This window comes from Bos javanicus, chromosome 4 (assembly GCF_032452875.1).
Source record: "Bos javanicus breed banteng chromosome 4, ARS-OSU_banteng_1.0, whole genome shotgun sequence".
Classification (NCBI taxonomy): Eukaryota; Metazoa; Chordata; class Mammalia; order Artiodactyla; family Bovidae; genus Bos; species Bos javanicus.
Window position 1 is genome coordinate 86,984,137 of NC_083871.1, and position 20,527 is coordinate 87,004,663.

The 20,527-nt window shown below is 38.0% G+C and overlaps 1 protein-coding gene across 6 annotated transcripts in view; it reads left to right on the forward strand.

Annotated features, from left to right (window-relative positions):
* The window catches only part of PTPRZ1 (protein tyrosine phosphatase receptor type Z1), a 208,435-nt gene that overhangs the window by 122,161 nt on the left and 65,747 nt on the right, over positions 1-20,527 (forward strand). For all 6 annotated transcript variants that reach the window (XM_061414539.1, XM_061414541.1, XM_061414540.1 and 3 more), the window contains exons 5-9: positions 1,157-1,252; positions 2,041-2,107; positions 7,837-7,994; positions 8,139-8,289; positions 18,675-18,859. In XM_061414539.1, coding sequence (XP_061270523.1) covers positions 1,157-1,252; positions 2,041-2,107; positions 7,837-7,994; positions 8,139-8,289; positions 18,675-18,859 — 657 coding nt within the window. The remainder of the gene's footprint in view (positions 1-1,156; positions 1,253-2,040; positions 2,108-7,836; positions 7,995-8,138; positions 8,290-18,674; positions 18,860-20,527) is intronic.

Below are 20,527 nucleotides of genomic sequence, written 5' to 3' on the forward strand. Positions count from 1 at the left end.
ACTTGAACACACTTCTCTTCTGCCTTCTCATTTGCCAGCTTTAGAATCATTCATGCTTCAGGGTGGCTGAAAGGTTTTGGTGACTACCCAATACAGGAGACACTGCTTTCTTCTGCTTCACACCCACTAGTTCTCTGATCACAGCCCTCACTGCACATTAATCATCTCTGAGGGTTCTGTTCTTACCTTAGTTACATCTTTAAACTACCTGTATCTAATTTCCAAGCCCATGACACGAGGAACATCAACCTATCAGAGAGTGAAGGCTATCATAGATGTATGGACTGAAGTAGAAATTAACAAGGTGGCTCAGATAGGGAAGACTCTGCCTGCAGTGTGGGAGACCTGGGTTCAATCCTTGGGTCAGGAAGATCTCTAGAGAAGGAAATGGCTAACCACTCCAGTATTCTTGCCTGGGGAATTTCACAGACAGAGGAGCCTGGTGAACCCATGAGAGCCCATGGGATCACAGGGTCAGACACGACTGAGTGACGAACACACACACATAACCTCACAGCAGGAGGAGAGACTTGAAAAAAGGAATTTAGGACTCCTTTGGAATTTTTTAGGTAGAAGCAGAGATTCCTTGAGGGTTTCACTCTTAGTAGAGCTCAAGACAGTAATATCCAAAACTGGTAACTCAGACCATCAAGTAGGTCACATCCATTCAAGGAAGGTTGAACCGTATTTGAAAGAATTCCATCAAAATAATTAAAATAGCATCTGATTATTTATTTTATTTGGAAATTCCATGATAGTCCAGGGAGTAGGACTTTGTACTTTCACTGCCAAGGATGAAGGTTCAGTCCCTGGTTGGAGAACTAAAATCCTGCAAACCACTCAAAATACAGCCCAAAAAATTAAAGTAAATATATTACATTTGAAAATTGCTCAGTCTCAAAGTGGTAATTTCAGGTCTAGATCTGTCTAACTTCATATTTTGTTCTTTGTTGAAGAGTAATTGATAGTAAATGTAGCTTTGTATACATGTAATTAATAAAATATTCTGAAATTTTGCAAAATATAGAATTATATCATTTATAAAATGTCTCAAATTGAACTTATTGAACTGATAAATTATTTAATTATTTTATTGTCTTTTTGCTGAAGTTTTTGTGAAGTCTTTGTAATAAAGCCATCAATATTATGTTTATAGATGCAGATCTACTGCTTTGATGCAGACCGATTTTCAAGTTTTGAAGAAGCAATTAAAGGAAAAGGGAAGTTAAGAGCTTTATCCATTTTATTTGAGGTAATCATATGTGTGTATATATATATATATTCACATAGGGATTTAGCACTAACTTTTCAGTCATGGGGAATATCAAAGCACGTTTTTTTTTAACAAATAGAAGGGCTCACAAATGGAATGATACCTGGTCATCATTTCAAAGAGAACAACCTCTTGCCTGGTATGTTTAAAAGGGGACTCTTACTCACAGACTTAGAGAACGAACTTATGGTTGCCAGTGGAGGGGTTGCGGGGAAGGGACAGTTAGGGATTTTGGAATGAACATATACATTCTGCTGTGTTTAAAATGGATAACCAACAAGGAGCTGCCGTGTTGCACATGGAACTCTGCTCCATGTTATGTGGCAGCCTGGATGGGAGGGGAGTTTGGGGGAGAATGGACACGTGTGTGTGTATGGCTGAGTCCCTTCACCGTTCAGCTGAAACTGTCGCAACATTGTGCTATACACCAATACAAAATAAAAAGGTTTTTGTAGAAGGGCTCTTGTATTCCTTAGTTAGGAATGTCACTTCCAATCTCTATACTTGTACACTATGAGATTTGCCCATTTGCAGAGCATCAATGTGATACAGCAACGACTGTGAATAGTAACATTTTTAAATATTCTTTTCTTAATTGGAAATTGAAGTAATCAGGTGTTTGTTTTATTCATTCTTACTTTGCTGTGGGAAAAAAGTGTGCCTTTAGAGGACGTTACTTTGGAATACTTAAAATGGAGTTCACTAATCGATACATGAATACCTAGTCAAATATTTTATACCATTTTTAGAATGTCATTCTTTCACAGGTTGGAATAGAAGAAAATTTGGACTACAAGGCAATTATAGATGGAGTGGAGAGGGTTAGTCGTTTTGGTAAGCTATGTGGAGAAATCTCTTTCTTCCAGATTTACTTTGGATTCGTATGAATTTGCAATGTTATTAAAATTGCTTGTACCAAGGAATAAGGGAAGATATTTGTAAAGGGGAGAAATCTCTCACATCTGACCCTTGACAATTTATACATTTCTCACTGAAGAACAATTTAATCAGAAATTTTTGTCACAGAAAATCATAAAATGTTAATGTAAGTAGGAAGTTGAAGTTTTATAATTTTATTACTGAAAATAATTTAATCACATTATGCATTTAAATGTATTTTTTTACTCTATCTCTGCTTGGTTTATCTATAAAAGACTCTAATGTGTGATCTGAAACCAGTTAATTTTAATAAAAATTATATTCTAAAGTGAAAAGGGAATTGTTACTCAAGTTCAAATTATTCCTTGGTGGTTTCCTTGGTAAGTCCTTTGCTTTACCAATATAAGATTTTTTGGAAGGCAAATGCTTACATATAACAAGACACGCTGTGCTTTTATATTGTTCTGCTTCCTATCTCATAGATCTTGTAATTTGTCACAGCACCTGCTTTTGACAATGTTGGCAGGAAACAGAAAACACATTATTTTATTTTTATTAAGTACCCACAAACAGGGTATTAATGTTGTCCTGAGTTATCAATAAAAAGAGGATTATTCCTCTCAGGAAAGCTGCAAAATTTGAAATCAGAAACATAACTCACAACTGATCATTTTCTTGAAAACAGAAGTCTGGCCTAGGATTAATTCATCTTTGTCAATTTTATGTGAGAACCTGAATTAACCAATCTTTTCAGAAGTTGGGAATATGTGAGCTCCTACAGTGCAGCTTTCATTTTTTTTTGTTTTGAAAGGTATAGTCAAACACAGCATCAAGCTGTTATCTCCTTGCATCTACCCAGATTGTAAAATTTAACACTGAATACCATAAGCCACACTTAATTTTTTCCTCATTTAGTCAGAAAGTGGAATCTATGCAGACTGCAAGAAGGCAACTAGTTTGAAATCCTATGATGTAAAATGTGAACATGAATGTTTCCGGGCCTTGCGCCAGGCTGTGGGGACCGCAGAAGTGATGCTAACACTAGTTGTTAGTCCTGATTTGTGTAACTGTGACACTTGGACCACTTACTTGAGGCCTCTTCAGTGTTTCTGGGGGACTATAGGAGGGTATAGTATGAGCTTAGGAAATCAGTTTGCTCATGTTCTTGGACTAAACTTTCCTTTCTAATATCTACTGTCTGTAAGCCATTAAGGGGGATACTTCATCAGAACCTGTTGCATAATACCCTTCCTGGGAATATGGGTTTCCTGATAGCATCCTGCCTCTGTCCCGGCTCTTAATTCAGAAGCAGTACAAATGGTCCCCTGGGCTGGCTGGGAACACATATTTGTCTGCCCTCTGTTCCCCTCTCTGTCTTCTGTCTCTCTACCAGTGTACCAACTTCTTCCCTCCTTTTTTTTTTTTTTTACCAAAAAATAAAATCCTCTATGCCTATCAGCTCATCTACTTAATATTTCCATATACTTAGCAAGGACACCTAAGCCCATACAACTGGTAAGTGGTAAAGCCAGGATTTAGGACCTGTCTGTCCAAAAAGATTGTTCCAATATATTGTAGAGATTTATAGTAATTCTATATTTCCAAACACATATAAAACACCTGTCAATTTGATTGAAATAGTTGTGAAATGTGATCCGTCCAAACTAAGTAAATTAAGTCCTCCCAAAGTTAAATGTTTCCATTTTGAGAATTCTTGGATTAAATGTAATCCTGTTTCAGAGTCTAGAAAGTCCCCCAGTGCCCAATAAGCAGAAGGCTTCCAAATATTGGCTGCCAGCCATTGATGCTGGGAATTTGAAGGCAATGCTGGTCTTTAGACAGTGACTCAGAAACTAACTCCCAAATCCTGCCACATATTCTTCATATAACGTGAGTTCCACAAAAACCAACATTTCCCAAACATCCTTCTGATTATAAAATCTGTCTTACTACAGTGTGAGCTGGTGGCTCAGTTCCTGTATTTTTCTCTAAGAGACAAGCCCATCTTTTCCCTTCCCTCTTTCTTGTGTTCTTTTCTTTCCCTTTCTTCGGTCACACCTGCTCTATGTTAGGCATTGCTCTCACATGGAGTGGTGAGAAATAGGGTATATAGCAATACAAAGATAACAGTAGAAAGATAATGCATTAATCTTCCCCAAACAGAGCCCACGCACATGCACACAAAAATTGTTCATTGAAATCTTTCAAGTTGCAAGGAAGAGTCATACCCAGGTAACATCGTCAGTGATTCTCAAATGGGAATTCTCATCAGATGACTTGTGTACAAAAGTCATCTGATTAGTCAAGTGATTAGGAAAGCATTCCTAATCACAAACGCAGCCCAGGAATTTGTATATTGACAAATCCTCACCACCACCATCCTAAGTCTAATTATCCTAGGTGATGAATTGGTTTTAAGTATTAAATGGCTTTTTCCTTGCCCTGGACCTAGAAATGGTCTTTGTCTTTATTTCCCTCTCACTCTCCTCATCTTTCCCCCTCCTGCCATCAGCCTTCCAGGGAAGGAAGATCTGATTGGTTTGTTTATCACTGATTAAGAAAGAAGAGGATGACAGAGTGAATGACTGATCACAAATAGAGCAACACTGACTCATGTATGATTCTTGTTTAGCAATAGTGAGGTTATTCAGATGAAGTGCATGTTTTTGCAAGCCACGAGAAACCACCTTAGTCCAGTTTTCTTGTAAGGTGATGGTGCAATTAAAAAATACTACTGTGATTGCAAAGTCTTGGAATATTGGAAAGAAACTTAGGACATGCAGGTACATAATAAAAAAATAAGGTAGAAAGTACTCAACATATTCATAACAGAGACTAGATGAGTGGTGTGTGCTTCAGAGGCAGGAAGAATGGATTCTGTATAGAAAAGAGGGAAGGAGGAATCACCTTTTTTTCTGATTCTTTCGCTTCTTCCTAACTTTTCCCCCCTTTTATTTCTTTCCCGATTTCACAAAAATTATCTACTTCACCATCCCTATTCAAATCTGATTTTCCTTTTCTGGCCTCTAGGTCTCCTGTTGTCAGTTTCATTTCCCACCTAAATTAGCAGGGAGTCAATTTCTGACTCCTTACTTAATTAGTGTTCTCCACCTCCGTATTTCCGCAGAACATTTGTAAAAGAAGTTTTTCCTTCATCAAAGGAAGAAATGTAGTCCACGGATGATTAAAAAGGAGGCTATTTAATAACAAATTTTTGAGATATCAAAAACATAAATTTGAAAATGTTTAAATATTCACATGTTTGAAATAGTTTCCTTAGTTTCTGCAAACTTGAATCTGAGTGAATTCTAAATAATCTTGTCTTGACTTTGCAGGAGAGGAAAACATACTTTTAGAAGTTACTAATTAATCCTTTAAACCTAATGTAACCTGAATTTTCTAGTGGATTAAAACTAGATTTGGGTTGTACGTACACAGCACTATCAATTCAATCAACAGATTTTTACTTCTAAGATTTAGTCTTAACTTCAAACTGGAAGAAGTTATCTATAATTTTATTAGCACTATCCCTCTTCCTGAGAAAAATTTCTGTATTACAGGAAAATTAATATTCAATAATTTAACTTTTGTGTGTGCTAGTGTGCTCAGTCGTGTCCAGCTCTTTGCAACCTCATGAACTGTAGCCCACCAGACTTCTCTGCCCATGGAATTTTCCAGGCAAGAGTACTAGAGCAGGTTGTTATTTTCCTACTCCAGAGGATCTTCCTGACCCAGGGATCAAACCTAGGTCACTTGCATCTCCTGCATTAGCAGGCAGATTCTTTACCACTGAGTCACCTGGAAAGCCCAGTGGAAATAATTTTTTTCCATGAGGATGTGTCCAGTCCTCATATCGTGTAGAACTGTAATATACTGTTAAGGTCATCTGATCCAATTATTTCATTTTAAAAGGAGGACTTTGGGATTCACTAAGACTAAAATCTTGTAAAGCCTTCACTCTACTTGAGGTTTTCAACCCTGGCTACATGTTTGAATCATCTGGGGATTCTTTTTAAAACATGTAGGCACAGCTAGCCTAAAAAATGTAGATACTTAAGTCCCACTGCTGCAGATGGGGTCTGGGACACTGGTATTTTTTTTTTAATGCTCCCCAGATAATTCATATGGTACTATTCTGCACTGTGGCACCTCACTTAGACTAGATGAAATTAGCTTTGGGGACTATTTCTTAATGACCAAAATGTACGAGACAGAAAAGAAGACATGCACTTGGCTGGGTAAGAGTTAAGAGGATGGGAAAATAAGTTAGATACTGGTAAGCATGCCTGCATGTATGCTCAGTCACTTCAGTCATGTCCAGCTCTTTGCAACCCTATGGACTGTAGCCAGCCAGGCTCCTCTGTCTGTGGGATTCTCTAGGCAAAAATACTGGAATGGGTTGCCATGCCATCTTCCAGGGGATCTTCCCCACCCAGGGATTGCAGGCAGATTCTTTACCCACTGAGCCACCTGGGAAGCTCCTGGGAAGCATATTGCTACCCATATGAGTGAGAACTGGTACACAGAGAGCTAAATGGCCAAGGCAGTGCCTTTGGTAAGAGCCATTTGAAAGACGCAAGATCAAAAATGGGACTTTTCAAGGAGACAGCTATAATTGGGTTGTTTCAAGGTCCCAGACTTAGGAAAGCTCTACCAATTTTTTGTAGGAATTCTCTATTCTCAATTCAACTTATAAATAAAAAATCAATATTTTTATTATAAAATAATATTTTCATATAAAAAATTTGAAATACATTTCCTATTCTTTGTCTTGCCTTTTTACTCTCTAAATGGTGACTGTTGACAAATAGACTGAGTATCAAGTAGATCATTTTTCCCTCTGTGAATAACACTTTTTGCAAGCTATTTCATAAATCTCAACTTATCCTACGATTATGAAGATAATTTTCTATGTTTTATTCTAAAATCTTTATTGTTCTGTTCACATTTAGATCCAGACTCTACTTAGAATTGATTTGTGATTATGGTGTGAAGGAGGGAATAAAGATTCATGGTTTGCATAAGTATATCTGATTGATATAGCATGGTTTATTGAAAAGGCCATGCATTTCAACTACGTAATAATTTTTCCTGTTATAAGTCAAATAATCACATATGTGTGGATCTGGACTCTTTATTCTCTTCCATTGTTCTCTTAGTCCATCTTGGCCTTTTTTTTCCTTTTTCTTACTTTATTGTAAGTAAAAAATTGTCCTGGTCCTCCAGTTCAGTGTAAGAAGTGGTGCTAGAAGATGTCCTTGTCTCATTCTTTATCACTAGGGGAAAACCTTTCAGTAAGTCATCCTAAAATATGATGTTCATTATAGATAATTTTCATCAGAATATGGTTTTGTTTTCCAAAAGTTGGTATTCAATCTTACTGAATGATTTCCTGGTATCTATTCATATGGCCATATGACTTCTGAATCTTTCATATGGAAAAATAATCTTTCCAGCATCTTGCCCATGTAAAGATAGAACAACTAACACTAAGTTGTGATATGTGCAAGAAAATTTAGAATATGTCAGTTTTATCTCCATTTTAGATATGTATCTAAAATGTTCTTAAAATTTCAGTTCTGATTAAATACATACCAAAATATATGTTTCAGTTGCATAGAGGCTTTGAACAGGTAAGTTCCAGTGTTAGGATTTCAGCTGAAATGTATATGATTCCTTTGTAGGGAAACAGGCTGCGTTGGATCCATTCACATTGCTGAACCTTCTGCCAAACTCAACTGACAAGTATTACACTTACAATGGTTCCCTGACATCTCCTCCCTGCACAGACACCGTCGACTGGATTATTTTTAAAGATACAGTTAGCATTTCTGAAAGCCAGGTAATCTTGGAAGTTCAAACAAATGGAGTAATTTGAAGCAATTTAAAAAGAAATATTTTCTACAGAATATCTGTTTTAAAGCATTTGCTGATATGCCTTTGAAGCAAGTATGTTAAATTATAAGTTAAATTATCTTCTTTCCAGTTGGCTGTTTTCTGTGAAGTTCTTACAATGCAACAGTCTGGTTATGTCATGTTGATGGACTACTTACAAAATAATTTTCGAGAACAACAATACAAGTTCTCCAGGCAGGTGTTTTCCTCATATACTGGAAAGGAAGAGATTCATGAAGCAGGTGTGTATTGAAATATAATTTTTCTGTAAGTCCTATTAAATTCAGTGTTGTAGGAGGTAATTGTGGCATCATGGACAATATACAAGACTTCGATTTTTGGAAATATTTTGATTATAGAATTGTAGCCTTAGGTAAGCTATTTAACTTCTCTGAATCTCAGTTGCCATATTTATAAAATGACAATTAAAAATATCTGTCTTGGGGACTTCCCTGGTGATCCAGTGGTTAAGATTCTTCCCTGCAACATTCCAGGGAGCAGCTACACCCAGGCACAACTAGAGAGTCCGTGCCACAAGGAAAGACCCCACGTGATGTGACGAAGATCCAGCGTACCATAGTAAGACCCAACACAGCCAAATAAACAGTACAATTGTGAATTATGTGCACACACTATGAAGAAAATCTGTTCCTCCTTCCATGAATAAAACCATTTTGCAAGTCAGAAACATTGAGATTCAGGGAGGAAAGTTTTTTCCTAAAACATACAGTAGTTGGTGGCAAAGCCACCTACACACCTCCAAATTCACTTTATGGCATTTTGTAACATTGTGTAACAGCTATAAGAGGGGAAAGAATAAGGGTGAGGTGTTCAGAGCTTGGGAAGATTGCTTCTTGTTGGGATGACTTGGGAATCTCCGTGGGAGAAGCACATTTGACCTGAGTCTTGACGTGTGTTGGGGTTTTACAGAAGTACTCGTCTGTGTGTTGGCAGCTCCCAGAGAGGCTAGTGTCTAGTACGGACAGAAACCCAAGGCACTGAATTATTAATGAATAAAAAGTGAGTCCTTTCCCCAGTTTCCTTCTTTAAAAGAAAAGAAGTTTGTCCTTGTCAAGCCCAGGCGATGGAGAGGAGGCAGAGGGAAAGCCTGCGGAGTGCCCTCGGGGTCTTTTGAAGCTGACCCGGCAGTCAGAAGCCTTTCAAAGTGTCCAGAGGACACAGTCATTGCGTCTGCTGACTTGTTCTTTTCAGTTCACTGTGAGGCTGCGCTGGTTCGTGAAAGAGTTGAAGTGGCCTCTGCTTTGGGGACTGAAAACCTTTCCAAGAACATGGTCTTCTTTGATCCCAGCCCCATAATGAATTTTTGGCTGTGTATAATATTAATTCAATAATCGTCTGCTTTTAAAGATTAGGCATTAAAGCAGCATGTTTCTGTTGTTTCAAAGTAGTATTTGTGAGATTGTTTATCCTTTAACAACAACATAAACGAAGTACAACAGTGATGAATCGCTGTGTTTACTATGACATTGTTTCAAATTAATTGCTCCAAAGTGAGGAAATTTAATTATATTTCTACCAACAATACTAAATACTAAGACCTCCTGTGTGGTAAATAATCCCCAATTGATTAAAAATAATAAATAGATCTAACCATCTCCTTTTCTGAAATACAAATGACCAAATAACAAAATATAGACAATGTTTGGCCATGAATTAGTCATACTGTATTAGTTGTACTAGTTATTAGTTATATTGTATTAAAACTCTTCAGTGGCTCCCATGGGCTTTCCAGGTGGCTCACTGGTAAAGAATCTGCCTGCCCCAGTGCAGGAGAATCAAGAGACGTGGGTTTCATCCCTGGGTCAGGAAGATCCCCTGAAGGAGGAAATGCAACCCACTCCAGTATTCTTGCTTAAAAAATTCCATGGACAGAGTAATCTGACCTGGAGAGCTGCAGTCCATGGGGTCACAAAGAGTCAGACACGACTCAGTGACTGAGCGAGCACAGCACACAAAAGCGGCTCCCACTGCGTTTAGGATAAAACCCAATTGTTTGTCATTGCGTGGTAGGTCCTGTCTGGTACTTACTGGCCTCAGTGCTTACTCTTCCCCAGCCAACTTCCTTCCTTTATCCTGAACTCAGTGAGGTCCCTGAAGAGGACAGACCACACTCTCCCAGGTTGCACCTAGACACGCTTTTTCCTTCCCATGGCGTGTTCTTCCTTGCAGTCTTCCTTTGTTGTCTCCCCCTTGTCCTCAAGACTCAAGTACGTAAGCAGTTGCCTCCACCAAGGAGCCATGTCTGACCCTCCACCCAGCCCTACCAAGCCTGGCGCTGGCCCAAGGAAGGACTGTGCGTTAATGGAAGTGCTGAGCCCATAGGGTACCAGATAAACGATGCTCTTCTGGAGGTGCAGTGTGCCAGGAGCTCCTACCCGCTGTGCATCCAGACTTCCTAGCAGGTGCCGCAGTATGATACTGTCTGTTTACTTATCTGTCCCCATCACCACCCTCTGAAGGAAGTAACTAAGTCTTTTATCACTTTGCCTCGATTGCCGGACAAAAGTAAAGCTCTCATTCATCAAATATTCACAAAATGAAGGAATTGATTTGTGTATAATAAAAGTATGGCAGGATATAGCTTGATGGGTGCTTCTTGCATCATTTTATGTGTAAACCCATATGAATGGATTTAATGTAGAATATTGGTTTTTCTTTTTTTTGAATTTTTAAAAAAATTTTGGCCATGCCTCATGGCATGTGGGATCTTATTCCCTGACCAGGGATCAAACCTGCATCCCCTTCCTTGGAAAACTCAGTGTCTTAACCACTGGACCACCAGGGAAGTCCCTATTTTCACAGTTAAGTGATTATGGCTAAAAGTAATCATAACAAAAGCAGTAATGGCTAACATATATCACATGAACCAGTGTGCTCAACCAGGCATTAGGCTTGTTTTTCTCATTTTATAATTTGGGAAGCTGATATTAACTGGTTCACCCAAGTTCACAGAACTGTAAAAGGTTGGAGTCAGTATTTGTACCCTGATCTTCCTGATTCTGAAGACTTCCAAAGCTTTCTCCACCATGCTTTATATTTATAAGGGAACATAATTTATCCTTGCATAATTTTATAATAAAAACTGATGACTTTAATAACATAAAACTTTTTTAAAACCTTAGTATTGGCTTTTTTCAAAAACTAGAATGATGGTTGAATTCTTGCATTTTCCATCATGAGTATCTGCATTCAACAAGCACTTATTTTCCATGTGCATATTCCTATGATTTTTTTTCCTTAATGATACAGTATTGCCCTTTTACTTTCTTGAACTGAATTTGAAAATAAGAATTGAGGGTTGCATTTATGTTCAAGATTTAATCTTTATTAGATTTAATCTGAAAGTATGTTTTTATTACATGAACATTGTAAAAAAGGAAAAAATAGATAAGCACACAGAAGAAAATAAAAATCCCCTATAATGTTATTACCCAGAGATAACTGCTATGAGAATTTGGGGAAATATCTTTCTAGCCTTTCTCTTAAGTTAAAAATATATTATTATGTCTCACAAAAATGAGGCTGTACCATACTTGTTTTTTGATTTTGCATTACTGAATGATATAAATATATCATTAATACCATTCTTAATTTTATGTATAGTATCGTCATAGCAATTTATTAAGTTTGTCACCCAGCTTGGGACTTTCAGGTTATACTTATTTATTTTGCTATTTTAAATTTCTAATGTCCTCATTTTGACCAAGAGAGAAGGAAAACGTGTCATGAAAATTGTTAGAATCCTACTCTTGGTAAATGCATGGTAGAAAAATATATTATGCAAAATACATTGCAAGTAATTGCAAAAGCCATGTGAGGTCTGCATATCCATGTAAACTTCTTGGGGGAAGAGATCAAGCCTTATTTGGTTTTTTTTTTTTTTTGCATTCATAGGAAAACTCAATAAACATTTGTGACTGAATGAGTATTTTACCAGAACTCAGTCCTCTATTTTTGCATTTTTACATAGCATTGCTATTTATTAAAAGGCATGCATTTTTGGCATCATGGAATGGGCGCTGGCTCTTCTAAGAATCACAGAATTTAGTAGAACCATTTGATCTTGAAGGAATTAGTAAAAATTGTCTTTTAGTTCATGAGAAATATATGTCAGTAACCACACAAACAGGAGGTGATGTCCAGCTTTGTCCCCTGCCTCCCAGGAACCAATACCTGCCCGCTGCCCTCTCCTTCCACTATCAAGACTCTGCCTCTAGAAGCCTGGGCCTTGTGAAGTACTGTGGGAAGGGGCTGGGGCTTTAAAGCCCAGTCAACTTCTGGTTTCAAACCCCAGTGCAAATACTTATTAGTTACATGCTGCTGCTGCTAAGTCGCTTCAGTCGTGTCCAACTCTGTGCGACCCCATGGACTGCAGCCTACCAGGCTTCTCCGTCCCTGGGATTCTCCAGGCAAGAACACTGGAGTGGGTTGCCATTTCCTTCTCCAAGGCATGAAAGTGGAAAGTGAAAGTGAAGTCACTCAGTCGTGTCCGACTCTTAGCAACCCCATGGACTGCAGCCTACCAGGCTCCTCCATCCATGGGATTTTCCAGGCAACAGTACTGGAGTGGAGTGTCATTGCCTTCTCCATTAGAAGTCTTAATCACTGGATGGCCAGGGAAGTCCCAAGGTGCGCATTTAAACTCATTTTATCAAGCCTCATTCTCTTCACTGATAAAATGAGTTTAAAATGCTCACCTTGGGACTTCCCTGGCCATCCAGTAATTAAGACTTCATGCTTCCACTGCAGGGGGCACAAGTGCAGTAGCTGGTCAAGGAGCTAAAATCCTGCAGGCCACAAGCCATGGCCAAAATACATATATATTTTTAATTTTTTAAAATGGCTACCTTGTAGGGTTGTTTTGAGGTTTAAATAAGTTAAAGATTACAAGGCAGTCCAGTCCCTTGAACATAATATACTCCAGATCTGTAGCTTCTATTAATACAATGTGTGTGTGTGTGTGTGTGTGTGTGTATACTCTTGAATACCCCAGATCCATAGCTTCTATTAATACAGTATGTGTGTGTGTGTTTGCGTATGTACTCTTGTATATGTGTGTGTGTGTGTGTGTGTGCAGCTGTCTATTTGTATATAGAGACAGAGGGCAAGCTATCACAAGTATAGGGTGCTATCCAAGTTTTCAATGTTTAAGATTTTTATTTGTTAAGTAGAGGTATAAATGCACTTTAAATCTCATTTGCTAGCATTGTAATATACATAATGCAAACTTTAAAAAAACTATTAAATATGAAATGATTTTCAAGGAAGGGTAGCATGAAAAGTGTGTCTTCATAGCTTGATGTTGTATTTGAGCTATGAGAAATTTTCTGTAATTTCCTGAGAAAATGTCACGATGAATTATGCATCAGAAGACCCACCTTCTTGAGAAGGTCAGTAGTTGTAAATAGCATTCATTAAGGTCACATGTATATTAACTTTGTGCTCTAACTATATAGAGAAAAGTACAGGAAGATTATTTACTTCTTGGAAGATTGTATGTTATGAATTGAATGGTTGACAAAGTTACTGTGTATTCCTAGAGAAGACTGACTGACTGAGGTACAGTTTGAAAGTTGTTTTTTTTTTTTTGGTTACTTATCTAAAGGGAATGGGGTGTAATCATTGAAAAGTACAAAGCAGTAACAGATCATTTTTAGTTCTTATTTTTAACATTTGTGGCAATCTTTACATTAGTTTTGTTAACATCTGTTACTCCCTGAAGGGAGATCACAACCTTAATACTGATTGTCTTCTGAGTCTGTCCCTGTTCGGGTGCTTCTCACAGTAGTCATTAAATTACCTGTCTCGATAATTTTTAAAATGAGGCTCATAAACCTCAAGCAAGAAGGTGGTGGATTTACTAGTGTGCCCTCATGGAGGTACTTTGCCATGGGCTGTGTTCACCTGTACCAAACCTCAAGACGATGGGAAATACTGGGTAAAAACCTAGGGACGTTCTCTCTGCCACTCCCCCAAAATCATCACCTGATCTTTTCACCTCCCTCTTCATTTTTATCCATGATTCATGGAGCTAAGACTGCACCTTCTCCCCCAGGGCATGTGTCCCTTTCCCAAGGTGGGCACGTAGAGCAGCAGAGGCAGAAGGGACCTTCTGTCTCCCCTGGACCATCTGCACCGGCTTTAATGATGAGCTGGTCACGAGACTTGTCACAGTGAGAGTTGTCAGGTTCTCCTCCTTTGTGCTTTTCTTCACCTATTTCCTTTTCTTTTCCTTCCTTTTTTTCTTGTTTCCTCATGACACTCAGTGCCTAGTGTATTAATCTTATGTGGACATTCCTGTGTAGGAGGTGTTCACTCTTCATATCCATTCATTTAAGTAATGAGAAGGTGGAGGACTTTGTGAGGTATGTTTGTGAAGTTTTTACAATTTCTAGTGGATAAAAACCTATACTTTTGAAAAGCACAACCTAATTTGGCTAAATCACAGAATTTTTTTTTACAGTTTATTTTGCCTTCCTCTGTAAATGGCATCTAGGATTTGGAAACTAAAAGCACCCATTACATTTAATGGCTTACTAAATTTAAGGGTGAGAGGCTATCCTAGAAATGAGTTTCCTGAAGGCAAAGATGGTACCTCCTTTATTTGTATGTCCAAGAGTGCCTAGAGCCAAGCAGATGAGAAGTGAATGTTAAAAACAAGTTTTTAATTAAGAACCTCTCATTCTTTATATGTGAGGATCCTTTGCACTTGTGCTGAGTGCTCAGTCATGTTCAACTCTTTGAGGCCCCATGGACTGTAGCCCGCCAGACTCCTCTGTCCATTGAGTTTTCCAGGCAAGAATATTGGAGTGGGTTGTCATGCCCTCCTCCAGGAGATGGTCTAGACCCCGGGATTGAACCCACATCTCTTGTGTCTCTTGTATTGGCAGGCAGATTCTTTACTACTTGTGCCATCTGGGTTGCACTTATACTACAGTTTTGCTTGTATTCTGTGCAACTTGACAAGGACCCCAGCTTTGTCACAGCCTGGCTCATAGCCTCGAGCTTGCAGGAACCAGATTCTCCTTGGTCGGTGTTCCTTAAAGAATCAATGACTATGATCTAGGTCACATGTAGCTCGTAGAAAGGAATCAGGGCATGTGATTCATTCCTAAAGAAGGAAATGGGACCTCAACATAGTTCTGGTAGGTAGGTTTATTTGCTCAGTCATGTTTGACTCTTGCGACCCCATGGACTATAGCCCACCAGGCTCCTCTGTCCATGGGATTCTCCAGGCAAGAATACTGGAGTAGGTTGCCATTTCCTTCTCCACAACATAGTACTGAGCTCCCTATAATCAAGGAAATTATATTTTTGTTACTATCTTATTAATGTAGCTTGTAATTGGTATCAGTATATGTTGATCTGGAAAGCCCTTCTTGATTTTTCAATCCAGATAATATGCTTTATAAACTGTATGCCCTTCTAATAAGGTAAACTAATTTTAATATGAAGAACAAGGGGAGCTTAGAAAACTTAGTGGAAATTAATAACTTACTCTGTAGTCAGTTTTACATCTGAAACATTACCCAGTTTTATGTCTGAACACCAAGTGGTGAATTAGCAAGATTGTTATTTAGGAGATAGGTAGGATGTCCTACCTTAGACGAGTAACCCGTTGACAAGGTCATAGACTATATATAGAAGTACTAGTCTTTCTCTTGAATACATTCTAAAGTATATATTTTTTTCTATAAAATTCTATATTTCAACATCTAAAAGATAAGCTTCAGCTATAGCTTATAATGTGTTACTAAGCTATGATTATCAATAAACAAAAGGAGTGTTTCAAAATAAACTTCTAATTACAACATACATTTTAACTATTAAATTACTAATAAGCTTTTACAGATATATAAAGAAGAAAGTAAACGAATTAAAACCTGGTAGCAAAGAAATGTGAATTTCTTTTTAGAGTCCTATTTTATATTAATGCTGATTCTTAGAATTTGAATTCTAATTCTGATTTCTAATACTAAGGGGAGATAAACACAGACACCTGATCAAAATTCCTTGCACTATTGAGGAAGCAGTCCTTTGTGTATTTTGAAGTCAGTAATTTTATATTTTTCTCCGATTTTTATGTTTTGTGGGCATGCATAAAACTTTCATGCATTTTAAGATAGTTTCATCTTTGAGGAAAAGAGTTCACTTTAAATCATTCTCACTCTGTGCAAAGTGGGGTTGACTTTTGAACAAAATCTACAAATGATATTGTCCAAAATCACTTTCAGCCTTTTAAAAACAGACATGAGGTTCATCAGAAGCAAGACCAAGGCAATGTTGTGTCTCCAATGATGTTAAGTGACCGCCTCACTTTTGAGATGATGTGGTCTTCTGCCATCTGGTGGACATTTGTAGAAGTGTCACTAGATCGAGTAATGATGATGCCGTCTAGACCTAAATAGGAACACATTTTCTTATTGTGAATTCATGTTTTTTGATAATGAAAGAATTGTTCTCTTATTCGCAAAGGAACACTGCACCCTATATCCTTGACCAACAAATAATATTATAATTTTAACAGTGAAAAGTTCTGTCTCTAACTCATATAAAGTTATTCCTATATTGATTTAAAGCATATATGTGTATATGTATTTACATTGCTCTGAATCACTCCTGTACCATTGCATAGCATACATATGCTAAAATGTCTTATTGAATACTGTATATAAAATGTTTCCATTTATAAGGTCAGTTGTTAGTTTTGGGTGCCCTCCTGTGTTCATGGGGAAAACTACAGCCCAGTAAAGACAAAAAGGCTTTTTGGTCACATTCTCATGGTGCTGCTTGTGTGTTCCCATTGAGTCTTAGAAATAGTTTTGGTAGTGGTGATGATTGGTTGATTTCAATGGACTGTGTGGTCTCGTGTGGTGACTTTGTAATTTCAGGTATACCTTTAAAGCAAAGCCTGGATTCTGTGATAATAGTGATTACTATTTGACCTTGGAGACCTTTCTCTCCCTCTCTTCCCCAAATCTCTCCAGCCTGGAAGATATTATATTTATTACTATGCTTCATTAGCATGATATCATGCATTTTTAAATTTTTTTTGTTCACAACTAGTTCAGATGATCACATTATGAATGTATTTCAGAAAGTATCAGAGTGCTCTTTCTGATGGGACTGCATTTTTGCCATGAGTTCCAGCACGGGCTTCAGTTCATTTTAAGAAGTCCCCAAACGAGTTTCAAAATATTTTTTCAGCTAAGACAGACATATCTTATAATTCTCTGAAATTAATTGCTTAATCTATTTATGAGGCCAAAGTGGGACTTTTTTGTCAGCAGGTCTGAAAAATATTGAAATAATAGTTTCAGTTGTTCTCCTATGGTTTTCTGTGATAGGGAATTTTTAATTATTTCAAAGATTTACAAACAAGACCATCTTTTAGTTTTGAAATTCTCCTCATATGAGCCAAATAAGAATAATAAAAACACCATAAACTTGAAGATATCCTTTATTTATTTATGAAAATGAATTTGTATTCCCCATACATTCAAGACAGTTTTCTATGCAATATAGAAATTTAAAAAAAAACTCTGGTTATTATGCTTATAATCTACTCGCAGAATAAAGATTGGCTTTCCAAGTGGCACTAGTGGTAAAAACCTGCCTGCCAATACAGGAGTCATAAGAGATGTGCATTCAATCCCTGGCTCGGGAAGATCCCCTGGAGAAGGGCATGGCGACCCACTCCAGTGTTCTTGCCTGGAGAATCCCATGGACAGAGGAGCCTAGCAAGCTACAGTCATAGTTGGACACGACTGAAGCGACTTAGCATGCACACACAGAGGAGCAAAGACTTATTCAGGAAAGAAAAATATAAGAGAACATACAATTAATGCAGTAATTGTGGTAAAACAAGACAGACAATTGAAAATGACAGATATCAATCCAGCAGAGGTCAGAGTGTGCATAACAGAGAATACTGCACGTGGTAAAGACATTCTTTGAAGGTCTGACTTGAACAGAGGTAGGAGGTGTTGATTGAAAAAAAATGCACAAGCTAAAAGTCAAGAGTTATGGATTATTTGGTGGACATTCTGAGGACTTCAACCCTGGGAGACAGGACTCTCAGATCACACTGAGGGGCTGCTCTAAAGAAGCAAGGGGAGGGTCAGGATATGTAGGAGTTTTTGCATCAAAGACTACATAGTAGGAACACCAAAAGATTACTGTTAATTAGAGAAACCAGAACTCTCAAGGAAGTTAGCACTTTTCTGTGTATGGGAAGGTTCAAGACTCTGGTCTCACTGAAATTGCTCCTTGGGTATAGACCTCAGCTACCTGGGACCAGTTTCCTGTGTTTTCTCATCCTGAGTTTCCTCAGGGTACACCATTAGGGAGGCTCTAAAGTGATGGCTTGATGGTTATAACATCCTTTGTTTACTAGCCAGGCAGGCAGTCTTTTTCATTCACAGTGGGGAATGGAGAAGTATTTCAGATACAGGACATGGCTTGGACAAAAGAGCCACAGTGGGAAAGTGTAACTTTTCAACCTCTATTAAAATACAGCAAAAATGTTCATAGAATGTGTTTCACTTGTTAAGATTCTAGAGGGTGACAGTTGTGTCAATAACTGTACTTTTTTTTTCCTCTGAAGTTTGTAGTTCAGAACCAGAAAATGTTCAAGCTGACCCAGAGAATTATACTAGCCTTCTCGTTACGTGGGAAAGACCTCGAGTAGTTTATGATACCATGATCGAGAAGTTTGCCGTTCTGTACCAGCAGTTGGAGGGAGAAGACCAAACCAAGCATGAGTTTTTGACAGATGGCTATCAAGATTTGGTAACTATAAGATCAATTGTTTCATGTATTGATGGCATTGTAGTCATTGTAGTTTAATATCTAGGATAAGAACTTATGAATGATTGTATATTGTTGCCTTTGATGACTTTAGGCTTTGTATGAGCTATCTAGTGGGGAGAGAGGGATGCAGAAGCTATATTTAATTATTTAAAATTTACAGTGATTAATACTAGTGAAGTGAAAATGTAGTCTCTCAGTCATGTCTGACTTTTTGCAAATCCATGGACTATGGCCTGCCAGACTCCTCTGTCCATGGAATTCTCCAAGCAAGAATACTGGAGTGTGTAGTCATTCCCTTCTCCAGGGGATCTTCTCAACCCAAAGATCTAATGTACGTCTCCTGCATTGCAGGTGGATTCTTTACCATCCAAGCCACCAGGCAAGCCCTAGGTTCTTACTAGTATTTTTAATTACATGGAGACTACAGCTCTGCCGATAATAACTTTCAAAAGACTTAGAACTGGATATCATCTAGTATAGCCTTTCTTTACAAAGAAAAGGACTCGAACAGTCAAATACTTTGTACTCTCACAGTTGGATGTGAGGGTTGGACCATAAAGAAGGCTGAGTGCCAAAGAATTAATGCTTCCGAATTGTGGAGCTGGAAAAGGCTCTTGAGAGCCTCTTGGACAGCAAGGAGATCAAACCAATCAATCCTCAAGGAAATCAATCCTGAATATTCATTGGAAGGACTGATGCTGAAGCTGAAATTCCAGTACTTTGGCCACCTGATGTGAAGAGCCAACTCATTGGAAAAGAGCCTGATGCTGGGAAAGATTGAGGGCAGGAACAGAAGGGGACAACAGAGGATGAGATGGTTGGATAGTATCACTGACTCAATGGACATGAGTTTGAGTAAGCCCTAGGAGATAGTGAAGGATAGGGAAGCCTGGTGTGCTGCAGTCCATGGGGTCGCAGAGTCGGACACGACTTAGCGACAGAACAACAACTTCCAGTTAGGGAAGGAATTGGGTCTAAAATATCAGTACTGTGATACAGTTGTCTTTTGTTTCCTCATCATAGTGTATCAGCACAAGGGAAATAGAGTAGAAAACAGTGTAGAGGTCTTGAAAGTCCTTTTCTTTGATTCAAATTTCCAAGTAACAAATGTGAAATCAATTGAGATAGAATTTTTGGGACAGGAGGCAGGTAATCCTTAGGAAGTGATGCATGTCTTCTTCCTGTCCACCCATGACAAGAATTAAAGAAAATAAAGTACAGATTCTGAGCATCTCAGTATTAACTTTTCCTTGGTGGTTGTGGTATAATTGAGAAAATCCCATCTGGGTGTTGCTTAGGGAAGCCCCCAGGGCAGGTCCAGGACACTGAACTCTGAATATAGACAGCAGGAGTCCCTCAAGCCCTACGAGCCTGCATCTATACAAAAACTGGTGTGGAAATCATATAAACAAAATGGGGAGGTTTGTAACAACTTTTTAATTTAGATGTCTAGAACAAACACTGTGAACTGAGAAATTTGTAAGTGGAATTTATGAGAATATACTATTATTCATTTCATAATGATGTGAAGAAAGTAATAATTCTATTACTGTCTGGTTTACATATTGTTAAGAAAAAGAAAGAAATTAGTTTTTCACATTTTGCTTCTTATAAATGCTACGTGTTTGTCTAAAATAGTAATCTACA